The sequence below is a fragment of the Accipiter gentilis genome, chromosome 21 (genome assembly GCF_929443795.1).
Source record: "Accipiter gentilis chromosome 21, bAccGen1.1, whole genome shotgun sequence".
NCBI classification, from domain to species: Eukaryota; Metazoa; Chordata; class Aves; order Accipitriformes; family Accipitridae; genus Astur; species Astur gentilis.
In genome coordinates this window covers 9,082,704-9,101,582 of record NC_064900.1, presented here as the reverse complement: position 1 = coordinate 9,101,582, position 18,879 = coordinate 9,082,704, and the positions used below count along the sequence as shown (strand labels likewise).

General features: G+C 42.0%; 4 protein-coding genes across 25 annotated transcripts in view; 2 read left to right on the top strand and 2 right to left on the bottom strand.

Annotated features, from left to right (window-relative positions):
* Positions 1–534: 534 nt before the first annotated feature.
* On the bottom strand, positions 535–4,406 carry TRMT10C (tRNA methyltransferase 10C, mitochondrial RNase P subunit). 4 transcript variants are annotated; one of them, XM_049824601.1, is made up of 2 exons: positions 4,323–4,406; positions 535–2,081 (listed from the first exon to the last, which is right to left on the bottom strand). In XM_049824601.1, the coding sequence occupies exon 2, from the start codon at positions 2,048–2,050 to the stop codon at positions 806–808; it is 1,245 nt and encodes a 414-aa protein (XP_049680558.1). In that variant the 5' UTR covers positions 2,051–2,081; positions 4,323–4,406; the 3' UTR covers positions 535–805. The 4 variants fall into 4 exon arrangements, with proteins under 4 accessions (XP_049680558.1, XP_049680556.1, XP_049680559.1 ...); XM_049824599.1 differs by having other exon boundaries at positions 4,188–4,334; XM_049824602.1 differs by lacking the exon at positions 4,323–4,406 and adding an exon at positions 3,671–3,969.
* Positions 4,407–4,431: 25 nt separating this feature from the next.
* On the top strand, positions 4,432–10,887 carry TXNL4B (thioredoxin like 4B). Of its 6 annotated transcripts, none has more exons than XR_007509055.1 (5): positions 4,432–4,520; positions 4,786–4,951; positions 5,298–5,449; positions 5,895–6,376; positions 7,620–7,870. XR_007509055.1 is itself a non-coding variant. In XM_049824610.1 (3 exons), exons 1-3 carry the CDS (start codon positions 4,820–4,822, stop codon positions 6,058–6,060), a joined length of 450 nt encoding a protein of 149 aa, XP_049680567.1. In that variant the 5' UTR covers positions 4,573–4,819; the 3' UTR covers positions 6,061–6,898. The 6 variants fall into 6 exon arrangements, 1 of the variants encoding a protein (XP_049680567.1); XR_007509057.1 differs by having other exon boundaries at positions 4,446–4,543; XR_007509056.1 differs by lacking the exons at positions 4,432–4,520; positions 7,620–7,870 and adding an exon at positions 9,827–10,887 and having other exon boundaries at positions 4,573–4,951.
* On the bottom strand, positions 7,421–11,792 carry LOC126048973 (putative protein FAM172B). 5 transcript variants are annotated; one of them, XM_049824604.1, is made up of 3 exons: positions 11,602–11,792; positions 10,917–10,991; positions 7,421–8,631 (listed from the first exon to the last, which is right to left on the bottom strand). In XM_049824604.1, the coding sequence occupies exons 2-3, from the start codon at positions 10,944–10,946 to the stop codon at positions 7,573–7,575; spliced, it is 1,089 nt and encodes a 362-aa protein (XP_049680561.1). In that variant the 5' UTR covers positions 10,947–10,991; positions 11,602–11,792; the 3' UTR covers positions 7,421–7,572. The 5 variants fall into 5 exon arrangements, 2 of the variants coding, with proteins under 2 accessions (XP_049680561.1, XP_049680560.1); XM_049824603.1 differs by lacking the exon at positions 11,602–11,792 and adding an exon at positions 11,227–11,435; XR_007509052.1 differs by having other exon boundaries at positions 8,622–8,682; positions 11,602–11,613.
* An 84-nt stretch (positions 11,793–11,876) lies between these two features.
* SENP7 (SUMO specific peptidase 7) overlaps positions 11,877–18,879 on the top strand; it is a 51,821-nt gene continuing 44,818 nt past the window's right edge. The window contains exons 1-5 of one of the 10 annotated variants that reach the window (XM_049824579.1): positions 12,068–12,211; positions 13,475–13,515; positions 14,055–14,117; positions 16,118–16,225; positions 18,539–18,633. In XM_049824579.1, the coding sequence (XP_049680536.1) occupies positions 14,088–14,117; positions 16,118–16,225; positions 18,539–18,633 (233 nt within the window). In that variant the 5' untranslated portion in view covers positions 12,068–12,211; positions 13,475–13,515; positions 14,055–14,087. Of the gene's footprint in view, positions 12,004–12,067; positions 12,212–13,474; positions 13,522–14,054; positions 14,118–16,117; positions 16,226–17,721; positions 17,791–18,538; positions 18,634–18,879 lie in introns of those variants that run through there. The other 9 variants (XM_049824581.1, XM_049824575.1, XM_049824577.1 and 6 more) reach the window with 9 other exon arrangements.

Sequence of the window (18,879 nt, the reverse complement as noted above, 5' to 3'; positions counted from 1 at the left end):
ACAGGCAGCAGAAAAAACTGTTACTTAACAGCACGCCCATTGTAGCTCTACAGCCTGGACACAGACTTTCACAGGGAGACCAATCAATAAATCTTCAGTTGTGAGCAACATTAAAAGGCTCTCTGCTCCTGTAAGTATCCACTGAGGGATAAAAGTCTTACACAAAAGTACATGAGGTATTTTTTCGGCAGGGTCAAGAAATTTGGGTTATTCCTTCCCAATAGGGACTTGATTCATGCCAGATAGAACACCCAGAAACAAACTGTGCAACTCCCCAACCTCATGCTAGGTTTTAACCATTTGGTTTTAGTTCAGCTATCAAAAGTCAGTTCATCTACACAGCAAGAGAAGATTTGGGAAGTCACAGGGAAAGGCCTCTTCTATTTCCTCTTGGCTAACCTTTCACAACAAGACTGTGGATGGCCTCCACCCATTGCAAACCCAAAGCACTGAGGTGTTCTCTGAAGAATAATCACCTTTGCATTCAGTTACAATCACCCTTGTCCCAGCATGGTTCAACCGAACAGACTGATATTCTTTGTACAGAGTGATTTTTTAGAACAGATTCTCTCTTTTCTCTTACATAATTTCAATAACATGTGAATAAATTTAAACAGCTGGAATACTAAGGTAATTTAAAAAAAAATATCCCTTACTACAGTCCTTTCAAACTTAACGAACAAAGGCATATTTAAAGAGCTGAATACAGTTCCCCAAGTCCCAAGAATTCAAGGGCATTCAAGGTATTCAAGGGCACAGTTTGCCCATAAAAAAAAAAAAAAAAATCATTCTCTTCCCCATCACTCTACTTTTGCATTAGCTTCTTAGAGTAGTTCTTGGCAAATTGCTTTTGTAATTCTTCCTGTCTCTTTCCAAGTTTAAGTGTGTTGATCAAGTTTAAGCTTTTTTTCAGTTCATGTATAGGCCTGTTTACAAAGCCACAGTATTTCCTTTTTGGAACAAATTCCAGAGCCTTCTTCCAGTCTCCAGTATCTTTCAAGGTTAATAAAATACGCATCATTTGATCCAATGTGAGATTTTTGGCACCAGCATTCCAAAGCAAGTACTTCTCCAAAGGAAGGGCTGCAGTCTCCAGCCCCAGTCGCTTTGCCCGTGCTAAAGAGACTCCTGTTTTTATGCTCTTATCAACCATTGACCCGATAATATAGATTTTATCATGATCGAATGTTTTCATTACTTTGGGAGAGTCAGCAGTCAGATAGATAAGCTTATCCTTTGGAAAGACTTCTGTGTAGCACTGGTCTGTTGCAGTGATAAGCAATTTGCCCCATGCCGCTCTATAATGCTTGACAAATTCCTTATGATAGAGGCTGTCATCTTTGAAGTTACAGAAGTGGATGTGGAACGGATCCACAGATCTTCGATTCCAGCTTTCGCTTAATACTATCTGTCTCACTGTATTTGTGACTTCTCGGACGGACATATCTTTTTCGTAAGACATGTCAAATACTAGAGGTTGGCCAAAGATCATAGACTGAGCAACCCTCCAACTGTATGCTCTATCCATACAGCTGGCCCACAAACATATGAATGAATTCCTTCTGGTCTCATCAGTTTTTGAAGCTTGCTCTTGTGTTTCCAGCCTCCTTTCCCTTTTCTCATCCATCTTTCTTCTGTCGTTTTTCTTGTAAAGTTCTTTGAGATTCAAATATCTTAAGTACTTCTTTTTTGCTGACTTGGAAGGACATTCCATAAAGGCTTGTAGCTGTTCTTCACTGATATTTTCTGGAACCGATCTGCCAGCTAGTCTCCACATCTCCAACATCTCACGTGCAGCAGCCAAAGTGGAAAGCTCCTTATGCTCAGAGACCGTCTCACTGACTTCTTGCAACCCAGACTTCATTACCTTCTTCCATGCATCTAAATCTAGTTTTTCTGAAGGACTGCATGAATTGTCCTGCTTCAGGCAAAGTGATAAACTCAGAGTTCTACTGACTGGAAACAAATCCTTCTTCATCCCATGTTGTGCAGCAAATGGAAGGACAGAACTTCTTACAAATTTTTTCAGAAGCATATTAGCAGACTGCATACTTAGACATGTACTGTGTTCAAACACTTATCTGCAAAACACCGTTAAGGGGAAATAACTTGTCAGAAATCATAAAGAAAACGCACACAGATTTTTATCCTTAGTAACACTGACAGACAATAACTTACTTCTTAGAGAATACTAGAAATTCCTACTTCCACTATTGCTTTTCCACTGTTTTCTAAATAAAAAACAGCATATGTGGCACTGCTGTGAATAGACATGGTTAGCTCTGATGCTTAAACCAGCTATACTTACTGCAATTCAAAATGTGGTCAAACACCCTTTAAGTATTGTCTGAGATCTATTTAAACTATCTGTATCATAAGACAAATAAGAACCTTTGCAACCAAAGAAAGCAAAACGCTGCAGGGAGACTGAAAATATTTTTATAAACATTCAGAGGTGCCTACCTAATTTACCTATACTGTCAAAATGAACAAGATGCTTCATCTTGTAATGTTTTCTGGAACAACTCTATCACAGAAGATCACATTTTTTCTTTTTCTGTTATATATTGGGAAAGCTCTCTTTGTAAAGTTTAGTACTAAAGTTTTTCCCCGTCTGTGCATTTCCACATTGCAGGTCATTGGAACTACTGAAACTACCAACACTATAGTTTTGCTAAGCCAACACGACTGCCACTGAAGGCACTCTTAAGCCCCTTGTTCCCAGCTCCCTCCGCAGTGCAAGCATTCACATGGCCACACTATGAGCCAAATCAAAGACCTGATCTTAGGGACAGCTAACTAGCTAGCCATGAGGTGGAGAAAGGAAAAAAGCTAGTTATCATGCTACCCAAATGAGTTACCCACACCTGATTCACCAGACACCTCCTAGAAAGAAGAGATGGACGAATAAACAACTAGTATAGGAAAAGACTTTTTTTCTTTTTGCTAAATTGCCTGTGAAGTTGACATTGGCACGTAAAGCTAAGGACATGAAACCCACAGTCCTATTAGTTTCATACATGTTTGTATTTAAATGTAAAAGGTCTGCAGAAGGAAAACCACCCAAGCATGTTTAATATTATCATTCTCCTATGCAAACTTACTTAAGTAAAATCAGTGATGTTTCAATATTTGAGAAAACGTGATTTGGCTGAAACATAAAAATTAGCTGAAACTTTTGAAAGCAGAATTCATAATCTCCCTAGTAACTTACCAGCTGAAAATAAGAACTAGTTAAATCTAATTTTGGGGTAATATATATATATATATACCTGCCCAGATAGAGACCCACAGAAAGAGCAGCATATTATTAGGAAACATATGAACTGGCATGCATTTTACAATACTGTAATGGGTCAAATTGGTGACTGGCCTTTCATTTTCTACTGTTCTTAAGATAAAATGAACAAAAATCCCAACCAACCTAACAGTGTGAAGTTAAGAGAAAATTCCTAAGCGTTACAACAGAGGTGTTCATAATTTTACATTTAAGCATTAAACATACTGGCAAAAGCAAAAATCAAAAGACTATGTTGTCCAGCTTGGAGAAACGAAGGGATCAGTTCCTCCGTTAACTTGTATTACTGGAGCTCCAATTAAGTTAATAGTTGAAAGGCAGATTTACACAGTCTGAATACTTGACGGCAGCTTTTGACAAAAGCCACATTACCTTTCAATGCATCCAACATGCGCACTACCACATCATTACTGAAAGAATGACTCGCAATCTCTTCCAAACCCCTAAATCTGTAGGACTGAAAATATCCTTCTGATTTGTTTTTTTTGTTCTAGCATGCCTTCGCTGTAACTAATCCCAGGAACAGAAAGGCCCTTCCCTGATATTTCAGAGACTGCGTAATTCGCCTTACTTCCCCAGCGCAGGCCCCTCCACAGCGATGCGGCCCCTCCACAGAGCGCGGCACTACACACGCTCCCTCACAACTCCTAAACCGGCCCACGGCCGAACCGAACCCCGACAAGCTCGGTAACGCCTCAGAGCACCGCGCTGCGCCCCACAGCCCTCCCGGGGGCACCGGCCCGCCCCGCTCCGCTCCCCCCTCCTGCGGCGGGGACCGGCGGCGGAGCGCGGCCTCCGGGGCACCGCGCCGCAGGCCCGACCGGCGCCCGCCGAGGAGAGCCGGGCTGGGCGGCACGGCTCCCTCCCTCTCCAGCGGCTGCGCCCGCACCTGCCCGAGCTCCGGCCGCATCCAGCCCGCCTGGCCTCCCTCTCGTCCACCCCGGGACGGGAAGGGGGCGGACGGACGGCCGCGACTAACGGCCGCCCCGCGGCGGCCCCGACCCCTCCGCCATGTCGAGCTCACCTCACGGGGAGCGGCTTGCGCATGCGGGGGCAGGGCCCGGTCCTCCGCGCCTCCTTCCCCGGGCGGGGCGCCGCGCTGCTTGGCCGTCCTCGGGGTTCCGCGGCTGCACGGCCAACGTTCCGGCGGCCCTCTCTTCTCCCCCCGCCGCAGGGCCCTGCGGGGGACGGGGATCCCTCTGGGGCCCGAGGGGGACTGCCGGTGGGGCCCTGCCGCTGCCCCGGGTGCGGGGCGAGGCCCTGCGGGCTGGGGGGTGGGTCGGGTAGGGCCTGGGCCCGCCGCCGTGCGGGGCTGGGGCTGGGGCTGGGGCTGGGGCTGGGGCGTGAGGCGAACGGTGGAGCCCGAGGGGCTTGTCAGCCCGGTGTGGTGGTTGGCGGTTTCTCTCCCTTTTCGTTGGTAGCACGGCGAAGTTTCGCTTATTTTTGACTCAGGTTTTCGTTTTGTGGTTTTTTTTCCTAACTGTCAGGCAGGGATTTTAGTGGAAGCTGTGGTCTGTCGGGATGAGTTTTCTGCTGCCCAAACTGACCTGTAAGAGGGAAGTGGATCAGGCAATAAAAAGCGTGGCCGAGAAGGTTTTGGTTCTCCGGTTTGGAAGAGATAACGATGCTGTTTGTCTGCAGCTCGATGATATTGTAAGAGCAATTTTTTTTCTCTTTTTCTCTTTTTAATGAACTTTACTGGTATACCTGTTGCGTACAAGAGAATGTCCTGTGTTGCTTTTGGCTAATATGGTGTCTCATGAAAATTTTGGTGACAAATGTAAAATGAAATAATACTACATTCATAAAACGGTTTGAAAATTAAGCAAATGTTTATGTTATTGTAATGAGTGTACAAAGTGCTTGAAGTAGATAAGATGTGATATTCTAGCTCTGCTTAAACTGATAAGGCATAAGAGAAGTGGGCTTTATAAAGCTTGCCACCCTTTTCCTCTTGTGTCTCGGTCTGTGTGTCATCCACCTTTCTCACTCTTTTCAGCTTGCAAAGACAGCTCATGACCTAAGTAAAATGGCAGTCATTTACCTGGTGGATGTGAACAAGGTTCCAGTGTACACTCAGTATTTTGACATCAGTTATATTCCATCTACTGTATTTTTCTTCAATGGACAACACATGAAGGTTGATTATGGGTATGTCATCCTACCTGGCATTATCTATTGTATCTGTAAGAATTATCAGTCTTTCTTGATGTTGCCATGTCTGGGGAAGGTAATGTTTGAAAACGGTAATGTTACTGGCATCCACATTGGGAACTCTGTAGGAAGCCAGAAGGATGTAAAATTAAGAAGTATTTTGAAATACGCTCTCATGCAATAAGTAGGTGTCAGCTATGAAACATGCCTGACTGTTGGAAATAGTATGGTTAAAGTCTTAGACATGACACTGCACCTTTTTGGAATTTGGAGGTCACAGTATGTTCCTGACTTGGTTATGCCATTACCAGTGCATTTCGTTCTTTCAGAATGACCGGATCAGAACCCCTAATGTCATTATACACTTCTTCTTGTCTTTAGGTGTTTTTGCTTTGAACACTTTAACATTACAATTCTACCTTTATCTTATGCTTATATTTAGGTCTCCAGATCATACCAAATTTGTAGGAAGCTTCAAAACAAAGCAAGACTTTATAGATCTCATTGAAGTGATTTACCGTGGAGCAATGCGTGGAAAGCTCATTGTGAGAAGTCCTATTGATCCCAATAACATTCCTAAATACGACCTTCTCTATCAAGGAATTTAGTGGGTTGACCTGAGATAAAGGAATTACGGAAATGGCCAATGTTCTAGATCCCTTTTTTTCTTCAAGCCTTTTTAGCCACCTCTGACACCATGGGAGAGTTTGAACATTTATGTTCAAGGATCATATTGGTCTCCTTCTGAAGACAGACATTCTGTCACCTCGTACTTCTCTCATAAATAAAGCTACGTGTTCATGCATAGTATTCACACAAGTGACTATTCTTTGAGTTGCATGCTGACCAGCACCTACAAAACAGGCAGGCTATATGCATCCTCAACGATGGCATCTCCAGTGCAACTTTCTTAAGTGAACTAAGGTACCGTATGGTCTATTAATTGTCTGTTTAGTACCATTTTCATTCAGATGTAAACCCAGTAAATGTATCTTTATTTAAGAAGCTATGCTTGCTCTTAAGAACGTTAAACTGACTGTGCCTTTCCAATGGAATTTTTACCCATTATTGGATAACAGGACGGAAGCTTTTTTTAAAACAGTATTAGAGATGACTGAAATCTGAGCTGGATATAAACACAAAAGGGAAGTTGACGCTCTCTTTTTCTCTGCTACCCAGTATTACTGTTCAACAATTTTTTTGGCTGAGATGGGAACTGAAAGTGTAGGGCAAGGCTTTGTCATCCTTCAACGTTCTTTTGCAGCCACTGAGCACTTGTAATTCCCACAGGATTAAACTGGAAATTCAGAATAACGGTTTTGTTTACATTCACTTTAAAGGTTATTTGACCTTCTGCTTGTATAAATTGCAAACCTTGAGTATGGACATTTAACAACTGTCTCTATTTCCCACCTCTGTCTAAAATTAAACAGCTGAGAGAAAACAGCAATGTCATTCTTTTGCATCAGTTTGGTAACCGCAGGTTGCTAGAGTATTGTGTTTCTATAGCAGCTCATGCCCAGTAATCTCACTGGCTTAGTTGGCTTTAAAATGGAAATTACTTCAGTTTACTGTATCATGGTTGGGGCATACCATCTCTGACTGGAGGGAAGGTAGTAGTATGTAGTTCCCCTAAGTATTGTTCAACTTAACAGTAAACATTTCAAGGAGGAAGGTGGATGTGCCAGCTCTTGAAAGATTTTGAACACTAAATGGTATATAGTGAGGAGGAAATAGATTCTTTATGTGCTTTTTGTATTCCAGATTTGTCCTTTTAATGAAAGCTATGCACTTAAGTGAGTGTTTCCCTGATAGTTTAGTCTGACTGTAGAGCCATCACTGCCAAATATTTATGTAAAAAAGTGATACAGATGAGAGTTGGTATACCTTAACATCTTTATTTTGTGCAACTTAAAATTAAGGGTTGGGGCTTAAAGCTTTCAACAATGCATTTCTTTCTTAATAGTTAACTTGTATTTGTGTGTTTCTCAAAAACAAACTAGCTTCAAACTTAGAACCGTAAGTTGCTCCACAGTGAGATGAAGGTCCTTAGATAACTGAAAGGTGCAGAGGCAGTTATGAAAGGAAGAGACCACTATGAAGAACAAATCAGTATACCTTTATTTATTGTCTCTCTTCTTACTTGTGCTGCTTCTGGTTGCAACAGGTGAATACCTAAAGGATGTTGTGGTCTTCGCTTTCAGCGTGTTCTTCAGGTACTTAAAGATGGCATGTAAGCAGCAGGAGGGTGCTAAACCATACCTTTCTGTTCCAGCAGAGACAGTAGGACAATCCATTTTCACAAGAGAACCCACAGCTTTATCCAGAGGCTTACTGTTTGACACCCATTCACGGCAGTATGTCTGTATCCATTCTTGTATTTGTGGATCACTTCCAGCCTGGTGCTGTGTGTTGTGCATGGAGTCAATGAATGCCACAGAGTATACTTTATTCATTACCTCCCATTTTCTCTGCACCAGCAGATCAACAAATGCCAAGCCACCATAGCCATGGGCAATGAAGGCCACATTCTTGGCTGCGCTCTTTGAAATGAAATGATCCCATACATACATGGTATGCTCCTCGGGGCTGCTGCTGCCCCTCTTGGGGATCCACCAGATGGACTGTGTAGAAGTCAGTGCTTCTTCCCTAGTAGAAGAGCCTAACCTCTCCTTTTCAGTCTTCAGATCAACGAAGTTGTCATTGGGATTCAGTACAATCACTCCCCTGTGGCTTTGAAGAGCCATTTTGATGAATGGTATTTGTGTTCCATGCCTCAGGCCCTCGCTGACAATCGTTCTTTGCCCCCACTGTCCAGCACAGAAAACTCCGTGGTCTTGAAGAAGGACAATTAAGCTAGAGGAACTTAGTGCATTCTTGCTCATGAAAAAGAAGCTTCTTGGTTCAACCTCTGTAGCATCAGTAGGAATATAAACTTTCTGCAGCATGCAGACTCTTTCCAGGAGCTCATAAACATATTGGGTAATCAAATGTCCCAAAACTTGATAGCGTTTATGATTCTGCTCATGTGCATTCTTGTAATAATTGAAAACAAAGGACTCATTTGTATCCAAATGCCTCAGTTCCCCTTTTATATTGAAGTCGTATTTCAGTTCCTCTTGATACTCTGAACCCTCTATTAGTTTCCTCAAGCTTAGTTCGTGCTGTATTTGTAACCACTACAAATTAAGAAGACTATGTCAATGTAGCGATAGACCTCCATACACCACCTACATAAAGAAAACCTATTGTATTAGAATTCAGATTTAAAAGTGGTTACAAAGTACTCATTGATACAGACTATCTCTTGGTGATCTAGTAAACCATCTGCTTGTAAAGCCTCTTACAGATTTCGGTTGCTAAATTCCAATAGCAGTACATTAATACTAATCTCTCCAGTTACTTGTGTATCCTTGCAAGCACTTTCCACGTGGAAATTGTGGAATGCATGACAAAATAAACTAGCCGCTGTAATCCAGGAACAGGAGAAAATAAAGTCTACGCAGCAAACTTTCATGAGATTAGATTGAGGTCTCTAGTTTCAGCAAAGATCATTTTTTAACTCATATGACTGATCAGCTGGTAAGAATTATACCAGGAAGTGGTTCCCATGCAACTGAAAAATTAAGCTTATCATAACCTTCTCTTTTCCTAATAACTCTTCAGTCTACTACTGACTGTCACTGGCTGTGGAATGGTAAACATGGGGTAACCTTTGGCGTGCTTAGAATCCTACTTCTATATGATTTTTGTCGTAACAGAAGACATTTGCAAGCATTACATTGCCAGAATTATTAGGGGGTTTTAAAATTAATTTAACATTTTAACACAGTAATTTTGTTTTGGCAGATGGTTTACATGAAGTTAGATTTGGCAAATACATTGGTACAGGCTACTATATACCTTTAAATTTTTCTTGCTGAACTAACAGAGGTTTTTAGAACACAGTAAATCACATTCTATATTAAAACTCGCTTTACCATCTGATAAAGCTGATTCCTAGGACAGAAAGCGATCTGAAAGTTTTCATATAAGCAACTTGAGGTAGAGCCCAACTGCTTAATGGAGTGCAAGTTTCCTTGAATAAACTGCTTAGCATATTGAAAAATATTTCTTACACTTCCAAATTAAAAAAAAAATAAAATTCTTTGCTTTTCAACGGAGCAATGACATATACATTTTCCTTTTGTGCAATCTCCATTGGGTCAGAGATGTTAAGTCATCTCTTCAGGGTCATTCCTGTCTTTGGATTAATAGAGAGCAGGCTAGAAAATGCCACCTTCTCCTTTTTTATCTGATATAGTAAGTACACATAAAAAAGGGAAACACCCCCCCCATTTTCTGTGATATATAACCCATTTACTGTCTTGCCAGTTTCTTGGAATGGGAAGAGCACAATGAAGTTGCAAGTGCATGCGTTCATCTACGATTTCTTCATTCTGCAGGAAGGCATGAAAGACACAAAGGAGATGGGAGGACAATCTGTTTGCTATACTACTGAAATATGAGCAATTCACACAAAAGAGATCATATTTAGTAGGGAGAAAAATGGACATGGTTTAAGGAAAGATGTCAGTGGAGGTAGTGAAGCACAGAGGATGCATTCCATAACAATTAGGAATAGGTAAATGCAGTTTCCTCAGAGTGGCATGCTGTCCACACTTCTCTCTCTCCCTTTCTCCCCTCCCCCGTGAAAGGTTGGAGACTGTAGCTTCCCAACATGTTATGAATAGGAAGTTACTATGCTACTTCAGCTACTAGCAAAAACATTACTTTTTCAGTTCCAAAACAAGACAAGGATACGTGATGCCAAACTAAACCCTGTGTATGTAATATCAAACATCTACTTAAATGTCTACTTTAAAAAGCATTGTGAAAGGTTTCTGAAGATTTCAGGAGCCAGAAACAAAACCCACAGTTTTACATCAGGTGTAGGTATGACTTCCCTTCCTAAAATTGCCTTCAGGGTGCAAACTGAAAAGTTTTGAAGCAATTTATAGAACTTTAGAGTTCACTTGAATAGCAGCTCAGAATCACATGCTTATTAGTTTGGAGGACTGATTTTATTTTAGTAATGCCATTTATAGAATTAAAAAGCAACAATTATGAATTGTTCTAGATAGAGCTGCATAAAGCTTTCACTTTTTGGTAAATCTGCATTCTAAGTTGGCATTGACTATTGCTTGTTCTTCATTGTCTGTATATAAATGCAATATTCAAAGGTGTTTATTCTGGCAGTCTTTACAATTGCTATTTTGATTTTTAAAAAAATCACTGTTGTGGGAAAAAGAAATTCCCTCTTTCCCTTCCTCCCACTTTTCTGTTGGGATTGTGAAACGTTTCAGCTGTAAATTCAGCTAGTCTTTGTTACAGCAATTGGCATATTCTAAAGACTACTGCAGTATTACTCTTTATGAGATTTTTTTCATTTGAAACACTTCATTCTAGTAAAGCCCAACATTACCATATGGTCTCCTGTAAAATCTGTCATCATCCTAGATGGAAGTCTTTTTTCACTTTGGGATTGTAGACAGTTCCTCTGCATGAAAGAAAATAAACCCATGTTAGTTCAGGTTTCATTACTTCACGTACTTTATTTCTGGGGTGTATCTATAAAATGTGTGATTGCTGGTAGTTAAGGCCATCTAAAGCATTTCGGTTCCCAATTACAAGCTAACATCTCATGTTTGTAATTTACACCTGACCATAAGTTAAAGCTAAGCCTCTTGAGCACGAAACTAAAAAGTCATCAAAACTAGTTTTGTGCAGCTTACCGTTCCTTGACAGAAGGGCACCATTGAGAAGACAAAACAGAAAGCTACACACAAAACTCACAATTCTGAAGCTGCCCTGAAAAAAACCCACAGCAAAACACCAACCAAAAATCCCCCACGAAACCGGGCAAACAAATCTTTGTCTCCACTTGGCTGCGGGAGCCATTCCGCGGCCACAGCCGGGGTTATGCGGGCTCTCCCCAGCCGCGCCCGGCAGCCGAACCTCCCCGCCGGGGGCGGGCGGCGGCGGCCCCCGCAGCAGCAGCTGCAGCGCGGTTTTCTTGATTCCTTCCACAAATTTTAGTAGACGTTTGCTAGCCCTGTGCCTCCTTTTACTGTATTTTATTGCGCTGAGGGAACGAACAGCTGCGTTACCGCTCGCCGGGTGCAGGGAAGTGCGCCTAACGGCACACCTGCGACACTACCATTTGCCTTTTTTCCTCTCAGCGGTTCCGTATCAGGCTAAACCCAAGAAAGTAAAAAACCGGGGCGGCACGCCTGTGAGGGACGGGCCGGGCCGGGGGCGGTTTGTAGGGCGGGCGAGGAGCGGGAGCCCGCGGGACGCGGCGAAGGGGCTGCGGGCAGCGCCTGAGGGAGAGGGCGGGGAGGCGGTTACTGCCGGGGGGGAGGCGGGGCGGAGCGGGGGACGGGCGGCCCTGCCGGGCCGGTGGAGGCGGTGCGCGGCCCGGAAGTACCGGGGGAAGCTGCGCAGGCGGCGGTGGGGCCTGGATAAACAACAACGGCCGCGGGGCCGCCGCTGCCGCTGCTGCCGCCGCGGTGAGTGACGGGGGGTGCTGCTGGCACCGCTCGCTTTCTGCCCTTGAGCCGCCGCCGCCGCCGCTGCTGGTGGGGTGCTGAAATAAAGCTGGCTAACGGCGACCCGGCGGGTTCCTGCGCCGTACGGTGTCCCCGCTGGCCGGGGCTGGGCCGTTCGTGCGGCGCGGGGTGTCTATCGCGAAGGAGCGAAGCCGGCAGGGGCGGGCGGGTGGGTGAGCGGCCGGACACCGCGGGGCGGGGGGGCGTGCGCTGCTCCTTTGTGAGGAGGCTGAGGAGGGGGTGGAAAGGCGGACTCGGCGACCCTCGGCCCTTGTCCGTTCGTCGGCGAGAAGCCCGTTCCCTTCCCGGCGGGGGGAGCCGGCGGGCGGTTAGGAGCTGGCGCCCGGCTCTGTCCCGCCGCCCTGCTCGGTGTGGGCGGGCTCCTGCGGTGACAGCCCGGGTGGTGCCAGCCCTGGGTGGTGCCTCTGTTCCCCCCCCCGGCCCCGAGCTGTGAGAGGGCCGCCCTTGGTCAGCTCTGCCTCTTTGCAGGCGTCGGCATAGGCAGCGGTTTGGCTTATCTGGGGTGGCCTGTAGATGTTGCTGTTCCCCACACCGGGAGAGTGGGGCCCTAAGTTGAAAAACCGCCGGGTTAAATTAAAGTACGCGAACTTGAAGGTCTTCTTGAGAGACTTCAAACGAGCTGTAAGGTTTTAAGGTCTTCCACCGGCGTCAGACTGGGTTATTTATAAAGAGAATAAACTCCTGTGAATGCTGGAAGCTCTGAAGCTCTGCGCTTCCACTGAGGGAGAAGTTTATCTGTTAACAGGAATCCTTGAATTTTATTTATTCTTGGAGCTCCTGTAGTGTTACCAATGTTTTCTTTGACCCCTTTTCACTTTATAATCAAAGCCTGAGTTGCTTACTAGTTGCATGCTTGCCTGGGGGTGGAGTTAAGCAGTAAATGCCTTCACTAAGAATAAATTATAGTTGAAAATCTCATTAACAGTTCTGTCCACGCTGACAATCCAGAGCCTTGCTCAAGCACATGCCTTTCTTGTATTGTGGCTGTCGATGACTTTTACCAAGGCCTGTAGTGACAGGACAATGGGTAATGGCTTTAAACTGAAAGAAGGTAGATTTAGATTAGATATAAGGAAGAAACTCTTCACTGTGAGGGGGGTGAGGCACTGGAACAGGTTGCCCAGAGAAGCTGTGGATGCCCCATCCCTGGAAGTGTTCAAGGCCAGGTTGGATGGGGCTTTGAGCAGCCTGGTCTAGTGGAAGGTGTCCCTGCCCATGGCAGGGGGCTTGGAACTACTAGATGATCTTTAAGGTCCCTTCCAACCCAAACTGTCTATGAACGAGTTTTCTTTGTGCTAGCTTGCTCAAAAATTATTTTCTTGTTCTTGCTTAGTATCTGCTGCTGTGGTCCTGCTCCCCTCTGAGTAAATAAAACACAAATTGCTAAGCTTATGTTATATCTTTTTTTCAGTAGAGAAAATCATGGAAGGAAGACCATCATCTTCAAGTCATGTCAGTGTAAGTGTTCCTGCAATTTGCAACAATTTACTTTGAGGCTGTGGGTATCCTAGGGTGGTCTGATGTATTTGTGTCACCAAATTCATTCTTCAGTGGTCCAGCTTTTGCTTTGTTGGAGAACTGTTTCCTGAGATACAGTTTACTCTGGCAGCAGTCAATAGTAATGTCTGCTGTTGAACATGTGTTAATACATGATAGGCTCAACATTTGTTCGCACATAAACAGTACGTTTTCAAGGATATTTTAAGACCTAAGCTAACATCTAAAATATTAAGAGGAATGCTCAAGTAAGTAGAACAGATGCGTAATATTTAGTTATCTGCAGAGATGTTTTGAGAGACTACTTATGCTAGTGTTTATTTTTTCTAAAATATCCCTATTACTAGTAGTTACAGCAATGGAAGCACTGGTGAAAACAAATGGTAGGCACAGCAGCTGGTTTGATTGGGTAAGGTCTGGACTGTTTAGTGTTTTAGAAATAAGCTGCTTCCAGCACCTTGTTTATGCACTTTCTCTGATCCTTGCTTCTACAGGTGGGAACCTTCAGAAAAGTACTGCTGGTTTAGATGAGGAGTCTGCTAAGTGTGTACGCACATGTACGTGTTGAGTTAGTCACTTTCTGTTAGGGAAAAGCTGAGGCAACTGCATATGTTGCACTTCCCATAGATACAGACCTCTGTTGTTTACCTCTTGAATTTGTGCTTGTTCTGTAAGTTAATTGTGGGCACTGCAAACCAACATCATCTTAATGAGTGCAAGCATTGGGAAGATGTTGTACGGTGAGGTGGAAATTTTGCTGATGAACATATCTTGTCCTTTTTATCCCTTTCTGTCTGTCCATCTGTCTCTGTTTTCTGAGTCTGACCTTACCTGTTATCTTACTGACCTTACTCAATGTTATCTGTTATGTTATTACAGAGGTTATCTGAACTTCTGTAACTTTAAATGCATGCTAAAATTTCAGACACATATGTGTTCTTAGGAAGCTCATAATAGAAACCACTAGTTGGGCAGCAGGTGGAATTCTGAAGTAAGAAATTTGTACCTGGCCATTAAGGTGCTGATCAGAAGGATGCATTCTGACTGATAAAACATGTTTATAGACCACTTCTCAAAAAAAAAAATTTAAAAAAATCTAATTGCAGGTGTTCTTGAATAAGAAAATGTTTATTTCAATCCTTAAATGTTGTTTGAAAGGGAAGGGAGGTACTTGTATTAGAAGTTGTTTCCTGTGTGTAACATTTACAGCCTTTATAATTTGAGGAATCTGTTATGAAAGGCATATTTGTTATTACAGCGTTTGACCAGCAAAGGCAGTTTGAAGTACTGTATAGAAGTTCAGGTCTAACTACTAAAACAATAAATCTTTGTTTCAAAGAAGTGTAGAGAAGGAATAAGAGCACTCACAATTCAAACTGAAGAATTGAAGGATTATCTCATTATGGTACAGTATGCTTCAGTTACGGTCTGTCTGAAGGACTACCTACAGAACTAATGAATGCAGTTTCTGTGTTGTTAATTAAGTTGTCAGCATCACTGTTCTAGAGTCTTTGCTTGTAATCTTATGTTACAAGGTAGGGCATCTGGTGGCTTGCAGATTAAGTTCATAATACACTTGACAGTGGCCATTATGTGGAACTTATGTGGCTCTTTCCTGGCTGAGATAGACTCAGTTGTCTGAAAGATGTAAATGTTGCATTCCCTCTGTGATACATTCTAATCTGGATGTGTTTGCAGTGTAAGGTTTTGCTTCTCAGGATACCTGGTGAAATAGCAAGGCTTGCACTTTTATTCTTTCAGCTGATGCTATTTTAACTGGTTTAATCAAGTGATAGGAAACGTCACCCTCTTTCCTTGTCTTGATGAAGTGGTAGGAATTTAGTTTGACCATTTTTGTTTTGAATTTCAATGAATGAACATTATTTCCTACATATCTTTTTCTGAATTGGCAAATTTCTACAAATTACAAACAGCTTTATCTTTCAGTAATTGCTTTTGAAATGCTGATTCCATTTTTTTTGAAGGTTGGCAATGACAATAGCTGATACCATTTTGAGTACATTATAGTGTACTGATGCTAAATTATCATACCAAAATACTTGTACTATTTGAAGTTATAATTGCTCTTCATCCTGAATTTTTTTTTTCAGAGCAGGCCTGCTGTGACATTCATCATGACATTCAGCTGTTTTGGTTTCTTTTTATCATTCTCTAAGCTGAGATGATTAAGCTAGAGTGTAAACAAATCAGAGGGAACTAAGAAAACTGTAAGTGCCAGTAGATTTGATTCTCACCTTCTGGGCACGTGTTTGAAGTTGTTGTAAAGTTAATGATATAGGAGGAGCTTTTTCTTGATTTTTTTTTTTTTAAAGACAGTTCATATGTTAAAACTAGCTCCTCATGTGGTATGAGGCATGATTTAGGATCAAGCATCAGTGAGGAATGCATTTAAATTGAAATCACAGGCCAGTGCTTCCGTTACAACTTTGTTATTTTTACCTGACAATTAAGAAAACTTTGTACATGGCAGTATGCCAGCTCATAGCACCAGTGGATAATTTAGTTTTATTACGTGTGTAACATCATCTATTTTCAGTTTCGTATACCAAAGAAGAAAACAAACACCAAGTCAGAGGATGTCCAAGTTCAGTCCCCTTTGGCAAGGCTCCCAGGCTCCCACCATTGGGACTACCCTTTAAAAGAGGTAAAGAGAAGTTCTTTGGAATCTAAAGTGTATAGGAGAATGTTGTATGGGGTTTGGGTTCTGTTCTGGAGGCTGGATTTTTTCAATACCGGGTGCTGCCTTGTGACCAATATCTGACCTAGATTGTCTTGGAAAGAGAAGTGCGTAGGTCTGAACTCTGCCTGCAAAGTCTCAGTGCCATATTGCCAGTCTATATAATTAAAAAGCAGAGTTGGTCATTTGAAATTATCTTGAAAATTGTGAATTTAAAGGCAAATATAATGTGGTGGGTTTTCTGGTTGTTTGTTGTTTGTTTTTTTTTTTTTTGTCTTCTGATTCCTGAACTTTTAGGTTACATTCAGGTCACTTACCAAACTTTTTGTTATGATAAAGAAAAAATTTTTACATTGAGTTTTCAACTAGTCATTATTTGTATCCAAGAGCTTAAATTTTAAGACAATATATTAAGTACTGTATAACTTTTTACAGAATTTTAGGTGCTAATACAGAAATCACTGATTTCAGTATTAAGACCAAAAGACTGTAGGAGTACTGAATGGCATGTATCATAAATGACTGTCTTGATAATCTCATTCACATGTAGAAGCAAATATTTGCTTCCATAAATCTGTTTCAAATTCAGTAAGCATTTTTAAAATGCCTGGTTTTGGAAACATACTTTGCTACTCTTGACTTCTTCAGCTTGGCATTGAGAGTTTGTTGCTGGTTTTAGTGCTTTCAGAATCACGGGGCTGAAAAAACAGCATCCCCCACAGAGAAGTTTTAAAAACCTAGTGAGGGAAGTTGGGAATTTTTTACTTACAGTAATGGTGATAATGTGATCCAGATCTCTTGGTAGGTCCAGTCATTTGAGCATGCTGTAATATAAAATCACTGCATGGTTGTGTTCTTTACTGTTATTCTTAGTGAGCAGGGCATCCAGTTACAGTCAGGTTTTGAAGTTGGTAGTAATGTCTCCTATGGTTACAAGCAGCAGCCTCTTAAGCAGAGGCAGACAGCACTTGCATGGCATTCTTCCTGTCTTTCTCTTTGCCTCTATGAAAACAGTGATTAGACTGGGTGAATTTAAAAAACCCTTTTTTCCCCCTTGTTACTTTCTGTATACTGTCTAATTTTCCATTCTTATTTTTCTTACCTGTGTCTATATATTTCAGACATTTCCATGTGGTAGAGGGCTCTGTGTGCTTTAAACACTGACTAGTCTTTATATTCTACCTTAAAAGAAAAGATTGCTCACGATGTATCATAATTAAAATAAATATTACTGTTTTATCTGTACAGAGGTCTGCCCAGGTTGTATTTAGTGTTGCCAGAGTTTGCTCCACATTGTTTGAGAAATTCTGTGCAGCTTTCAGTGATTTGGGTGTATAGGTCTCTGATGTACTTGAAGACCAGTGCTATGAGGTGAACTGGATGATGTTGGAAGGCAGGAGGAGGGAAGGGCACTTTCAAGGCAATTTCTTGCTGCCAACTGTTTTAATAATGAGGGTATTTTCCATTACAGAGTCAGAGTCCTATGGTAGGGAAAAGATTGATTTGGGATGCACCTTTCAGACTTCACTAAAGTATGTAAAATATGCTCAGGCACGAATTTTTCAGATGCCTTCACCCCACACTTAAACAGAAATGAAAATAAGTTTGTCTGCTTTCAGCCTGACTGGCATAATTTCAAAACATCTGTTTGGTTTATTATCTTTTACATTAAAAAAAGTGAGGAGTGACTAGGAGGAGGTAATGGCAGAGGGAGGTGGGTTTTTGGAATTGCAGAAATAACTATATGTTTTTGTGGGGCTTCATTTATTTAATTTGAAAATGCAAGTGCATTCTGGTAAGGTAAGAGAATTTGGAAAAAATGAAGTCTTGCTGTTGTGGGCTTTGTCACCTGAGTACCAAACCTTCAAATTCCTCTTCCTTCTCAGAATTTTCTGTCTTGACTGGAATATAATTTGGTTAAATGCATGGGATTAAAGAAAGTAGAGGTTATCGTGTATTTGTGATTATGTAAAACAGGCCTAATATTTAAGTCCCTGTTTGGGATAGTCCCCCTTTAAATAGGGAAATAATTGAATTGTCCTGTATTGTCAAATATTTTTAGGACAAAAATGTTCCATTCCAGATCAGGTGCTATGTGGGTGCTTTAAATCAACCAAATTCATTCTTTGCAAAATTGTTGTGTATACTCTTTGTGGCTCTGCTTTGTTTGATCAGTTGCATTGTTTAAACACCTGGCATTGTTCCCTTTTTCTAGTGTAATATCTATTATGACATATATATGTCTGTGGGAACCTGCCCATTTTGTTTGTTTTATTTCAGTGGAAATTAAGTGCCAACAACAGAGAGCCTTCCACAAAAGGAAAAAGGCAAAAGGACTGTGACAGACACAGCTCTAATGATGAAGAATCAATTGGGTAAGAAGTCATCTCAAAATTAGTTCTTCTCTGTATAGTCAGAGTTTCATGATCTTTCTTGAGGATGGGTATCTCTGGTCTCTAGATAACTATTTGTGTTGCGCAGAGATGGTTTTCAAGCTGTTAGGTAGCCCACCTTCAGAGAATCATGTTTTGGTGATTTAATGGCAACTGTAACTTTTTCTTTGCTTCACCACAATACAAGACTTAGACATCAGAATGGGAGTGTGATACTTACTAGAAGAA

What these genes read in the sequence shown, in the direction of transcription:
- TRMT10C (XM_049824601.1), bottom strand. Translation starts at nt 2,050, where the DNA reads ATGCAGTCTGCTAATATGCTTCTGAAAAAATTTGTAAGAAGTTCTGTC.
- TXNL4B (XM_049824610.1), top strand. Translation starts at nt 4,820, where the DNA reads ATGAGTTTTCTGCTGCCCAAACTGACCTGTAAGAGGGAAGTGGATCAG. An exon ending in GTCTGCAGCTCGATGATATT is followed by an intron (nt 4,952 to 5,297) that starts GTAAGAGCAATT and finishes CACTCTTTTCAG; the next exon opens with CTTGCAAAGACAGCTCATGA. An exon ending in CACATGAAGGTTGATTATGG is followed by an intron (nt 5,450 to 5,894) that starts GTATGTCATCCT and finishes GCTTATATTTAG; the next exon opens with GTCTCCAGATCATACCAAAT.
- LOC126048973 (XM_049824603.1), bottom strand. Translation starts at nt 11,250, where the DNA reads ATGGTGCCCTTCTGTCAAGGAACG. An exon ending in TGCCCTTCTGTCAAGGAACG is followed by an intron (nt 10,992 to 11,226) that starts GTAAGCTGCACA and finishes TCTTTCATGCAG; the next exon opens with AGGAACTGTCTACAATCCCA. An exon ending in ATTTTACAGGAGACCATATG is followed by an intron (nt 8,632 to 10,916) that starts GTAATGTTGGGC and finishes CTTAATTTGTAG; the next exon opens with TGGTTACAAATACAGCACGA.